The 5685-nt window shown below is 31.1% G+C and overlaps 1 protein-coding gene across 1 annotated transcript; it reads right to left on the reverse strand.

Annotated features, from left to right (window-relative positions):
* Window positions 1-1989: 1989 nt before the first annotated feature.
* Window positions 1990-4584, reverse strand: LOC100805150 (protein JINGUBANG). The gene is made up of 2 exons (XM_003549369.5): window positions 3732-4584; window positions 1990-3041 (listed from the first exon to the last, which is right to left on the reverse strand). Exons 1-2 carry the CDS (start codon window positions 4305-4307, stop codon window positions 2217-2219), a joined length of 1401 nt encoding a protein of 466 aa, XP_003549417.1. The 5' UTR covers window positions 4308-4584; the 3' UTR covers window positions 1990-2216.
* Window positions 4585-5685: the final 1101 nt, after the last annotated feature.

Below are 5685 nucleotides of genomic sequence, written 5' to 3' on the forward strand. Positions count from 1 at the left end.
ATATTATTTAGAATTTGAAATAGTCTGTATGCTAACAATATTTCATAATTTTTACATTTTTAATTATTAAAATAGAGTAAAAACTTAAAAAAGGAAGTTTTGCAAAGGAAAAGAATAGTTACCCAGCAATTTCACACTAAACAGTAAAACCATTTGAATTTAACGGCATCGCCATGATTAAGGACATCCACTTAAAATTAATTCATTTAAAATGTTAAATATAAACAATAATTTTAAATTATATTAATTATATCATTATATTATATTGTAAATGATGTATATTTATAATTTTGTACTCAACATATTTAAATCTATTCTAAAAATTAATTTGATTCATATTGAAAATGTCACAACAAATTAATTGTGTATTTAATCAAATAAAATAAAATAAAATATTCTAACATAATATATCTTTTTGTTTTTGAGTTTGTATGTGCACTATAAATATAAGGCTGTTATTGTGATGTGGCATGAAAATAAGTTATACTAATATGATTTATGTATTATTCATGTTATGTCATATCATTTACATCGTTATATAAGAACATTCAATATAATGAAATTTATTAAAATATTATTTAACAAACTTTTAAATTTATCTAATAAAATAATATGATCTAACTATATCTAATAAGTTGGTCTTGTAATTATAGTTAATCTAATATTAGAATAAATATATGTTTTATCAAGATTAGAATAAGAATATCTAATAAAAAATTTAATTTAATTATATTTAATATAATTAATATGTAATTAAAATTTAATTAATCTTTTTACACAATTTTAATGTAATTATATTTAATATGATGTTAAATATTTAAAAAATTATATATATATATATATATATATATATTAAATTAAATACAAAATACTAAGAATAATTTTATCGGATCCATGCATCGCACGATTATAAAATCTATTATTTCTTTTTAATTTGAATTTTTATAAAATCATTTTTACTTAGAAATTGTATTAAATAATTTTGTGAATAAATACTATTTTTGAATAATATTTATATCATATATTTGAATTTTTATACTAATAATATTTTGTTTCTATGGTTAATAACTTTATATTCAAAAATTTTGTTAATTAATTTTTATAAAATAAGGTTAAATAACATTTTTACATAATTATATAATAAATATTTTAATATTAATTTATTAAATATATTTTTATTGCAAAAATATTACATACGAAATAATATCATAAATTAAATTAATTTTTAAAGTAAAGGAATTTTTTACATAAATACATTTGAATAAATTGCATAAGATTTGTTTTGCATACTTATTTCCTTTTATTATAATAAAAAAATTAAATATTTATAATTACCTTGATTAAAGCATATACATGTGTGATAATAATTAATTTATTGAAATTTTAAATATGCAGGTATACTTGTTCCAATTACCTTAATTAAATTTAAATGATTTTTATGAACCTAAAATAATAAAAAAAATTATAATTTTTTCTATAAATGCATAATATTTTCTTGTGTAACTTGTTTACTATAAAAAAAATCAAGATAAAAAATAAAATAAATATATATATATTTCTAAATTTTATTAGATATGCTTATTGTAATTTTGATAAAAGATATACTTATTTTAATATTAGATAAAAGATAATTATGAAATTAATTTATTAAATATGATTGGATCATATTATAATTGATTTATTAGATAACATTAGATAAAATATATACTTATTTTATTAGATAGATTTAAAATTTATCAGATAACATTTAATTATAATTGATTAATTTAAAATTTATTAGATAATATTTTGTTAAACTGATTAAATAAATGATCTAATGATGTAAATCACATGAGTATAATAAAATAAAGAGTGGTTTTGGATATAGAAGAAATACTTTTTCAGTCTTCTTTCATCTTAGTCGATCCCAGACAGAAACAAGGAGAAACCACTATGGCTGGCTGGTCTTGAGCAGGCAGAGAATTTTTTTAGCCAGAAAGGGAGGTAATGTTAATTCATCAAAATCTGATATTTCTATTCAAGAAAACCATTAACCATATATATAGTCATTTCTTTAACTACTTCATCCGTTCATTCATACACAAATTACATTATATTACATCAAATTTCATAAACATCTTCGACCACAATCTCTCACAATCAATCAATCAATCACAAAAAAAAAAAAAAAAAAAACACAAATGCTCAATCATCTCATAAAGACACGTGGCCCATTCTCAGTTCCTCCCATTGGTCCTGCCCGAAGAGAAACTACTATCTGATACAGAAGGCAACGAGTCCGCATCAGATGCCATGCGGTGGTGCCTCACCTGATCATTACTATTGTTATTATTATTATCATTATTCATTGATTCGGAAACACTCCAAATCTTCACCGACTTATCCAAACTCCCACTGTACAAACTCCAAAGCCGTTCCCGGTCACCTTTCGCGGCGGCTTTGCGGTCCTCCTCCACGGCGAGGCACTTCACCGGACCGTCGTGGCCCGTGAGAACCGACATGCACGTGTGAATCAAACCCTCGCGTTTCCACACGCATATGGTCTTATCCGCGGAACCGCTGAACACTAACGTCCCCGCTGCGGTGAGGCACAGCACCGCGAGCTTGTGGCCCTTCAAAACCCCACCGTGCGCGTAATTCTTGTCGCTTTCCCAAAAGTTCACCAGTCCGTCGGAGGCGCCGCAGTACACCATCGACCCCCCCGCCGCGTCCATCGCCAGCGCCGTCACCGCGCACTCCTGCTTCAGCAGAGTCTTCACCGGGGCGTGCTTCAGGCCTTTCCCTCGCGGCTCCCGCCGCCACACCTTGACGGTGCCGTCCGCCGAGCCGGAAAACATCACGCCCCCGTCCCCGCACACGACGGCGTTCACCGCGTCGTCGTGGGCGTGGATTGATTCCAAGCATTTGGAGTCTGAAATCCTCCACACCTTGATTGTCCTGTCCCACGATGCGGAGTATAAATACGTTTTGTCTGCTGAAAGGCTCAAACACGAAACGGCATCGGAGTGTCTGATCCATAACGCCGTTTTGTGTCGTCGAACCTGAAAGCACAACGCTACTACTGTCACTTGTAATTCATAAGATTAACAACATCATTATTACATTTAGATAATCTGTTATTGTTTTTAAGAGAAAAAAATAAATAAATGCAAGTTTTTTCATAAATAAAAATTAGTTTAAATATGAGTTAGTGAGTATTTTTTTTCTAAACCACAAATATTCTTCATGTAGGACCATCATGGTTAAGTACATAGCTAGCTGGATATTCAAAAATAAGTGTGTATTTTGATGAGCATTAATAAAAACTAATTTAAAATTAATTTTAACGTTATATAATTTATATTTAAATATGTTTAACAGAAAACAAGTTTTTTTAGGAGAATTATAAAAGCAAGTTGCTAATAGAATTTTGCATAATTTTTTTTATCCCTTTCAAAGTTATCTAAAGTTATTTTAAAGCAATTTTAGACTTGAAATTAATTCATCATTATAAAATTAATCTAAAATTATTTAAAATAATATTTTAGCATGATTCTAACTAATCAAATAGGGTGAAATCAAAGCACTCATTTTTTATTCTTATAAATATATATGAATCCTAGAAGTTTAACATTAGTGAAGAAACAATTTACGTGTAAAATTGATGTGATGTTCAGTGCTAATAATAAAAAATTAGTAATCTCCGTGACTAAATTTTGTTAGTGTAAGAATTATAGATAATAATGTCGAACCTCGACGTAGTTGCTGGGCTTAATTGAGCTCTTGAAGATGTCTTTAAGCGTTGGCAACGTGCCGGCACGTTTGTGTAAGCTAGGGTTCTTAGGGGAGACCTTCCAGACGCGGATTTTGCCGTCTTGGTGACCGGTGAAGATCTTCTGACCAGACAATATTATGGTTTTCACCAAACCACTGTTGGATTTGAACCCGGAATATTCCTCGAGGTTCTTCCAGACACGAATATTCTTGCTGTCGGAACCGGTGTACAGAAGATCGCCGGAAGCAGCAAGCGAATAGATGTGTCCCTCTTCTCGGACAAGAGAACCTACGAGCGCGTTTTGCGGGACGCTGTTTTGTTCTTGAGACCATTGAGGTTTGGAGAATGGGGAGTTCGTTGTCTGGTTCCACGGTGACATCGTCATTGGCGAGCCTTCGCCGCTTAACCTTCCCTGCTCGTAGTAGTAAGGGCTCATCGGTGACGCCGTGCTACTGCTTTGCATCGTGAACTCGTCGTCGGTGAGCGCCTCCGTCGTCGACATTCTCGGCTCCGATTGCATGAACTGTGGTCGCGGAACGGTTTCGCCAAACATGGCCTTATAATTTTTAATAACCAATTAATTAGCTAATTAGTTACAATAAATAATAATGTTGTTGTAATTTTTCTCTCTTCTCTCTCTTAGTTTTGTTTTTTTCATTCACAGTGGATCAGCACAAACGCAAAGAGTGCGATTTGAATTGCCACCGGAAAATGAAAAGGGAGAAGAGGAAAAAATTAATACAAAGAGGAATAAGAGACTTTGATTGGAAAATGGAAACTGAAGGAGGTTAAAGAGTGAGAAACAATTATATGAGGGTTGGGTGGGAGAAGAGAGAGAGAGTGTATAAAACTATATATATATGGGTTGGAATTGATGGTGCAAATGATTGGGTCAATTGTGTGTTGACACGTACCATATATTAATTTGGCTTTGTAGAAGGTTGTTATGTTATTATCAGAAGATGTAATTAGGGTCCGGGATTTACAGTTTTCCTTGGTAAATATAGCGCGATGCTTTTGTAAGTTTTGTTGGTTGAAATGTTTGGGATTGGTTGTTGAAACCGTATTGGCTTAATTTGTTGTTTTTTAGAGGCTATTTTAGGATGACACGGTATGGTTTTCCAACGTCCCAGGTAATACCCTATATTGACTTGCGTTATGTGCGTAAGTAATGATTATGAAGGTATATTTTTTATTTTTTATTTTTTAATGTTTGATTGGTATGTGTGAACTGCAACTAATTAGCAAGGAATCTGGATTTTCCTGTCCGCAATAGCACACATTCATACAATGCAATCAGCAATTTGTAATTGTCAAATAAAGATTGAATGACTAATATCGTGTCTCCATAGATTAAATTTAAAACATGTATTTAAGATATATATGAATAGTATAATTAATATTCATTAAACGGTTGCAAACTAAGCCTGATTTTGCATGAATGCGTTGCGTGTGATTTCTTATTGCACTCAATCCATTTCCAGCAAGGCAATGGCTATGCTGAGCAGAGTCCACCTTTCTTTGTTTCTCTTATCCCTGGCCTTCGTATATATAATATAATTGAAAGATCACAACTATTCACGTGTGGGTTCGGTTACACGTGCACATTCTCTTCAAAGTGATAATTGATCGATCTTTCTAATTCTAACTCTAATGTTAATAAAATGGAAGCTAATCTTTCTTTGGTTTGAGATTTTTAACTTAATAAACTCAAGTGATTAAGAGGTTTGGTTATACAATATACTACAATATATTAACATTAATCTAGCTAGCTAGCTTTATCAATCCTCTCCTGAATTCATTCTCGAGTATTTGGTCTAAATCTGTAACTATCATCATGAATTACTATCAATCATGTCACAATTTGAGGATTAATCAGTCATAGAAAGGGACCAAATTCTTGACGATAAACCCATAATCTCACTAAATTA

Source organism: Glycine max, chromosome 17, assembly GCF_000004515.6.
Source record: "Glycine max cultivar Williams 82 chromosome 17, Glycine_max_v4.0, whole genome shotgun sequence".
In the NCBI taxonomy this organism is placed as follows: Eukaryota; Viridiplantae; Streptophyta; class Magnoliopsida; order Fabales; family Fabaceae; genus Glycine; species Glycine max.

Coding starts and splice junctions, on each gene's coding strand:
- LOC100805150 (XM_003549369.5), bottom strand. CDS start 4,307: ATGTTTGGCGAAACCGTTCCGCGACCACAGTTCATGCAATCGGAGCCG. Junction 3,042..3,731: donor AGCCCAGCAACTACGTCGAG/GTTCGACATTAT, acceptor TTGTGCTTTCAG/GTTCGACGACACAAAACGGC.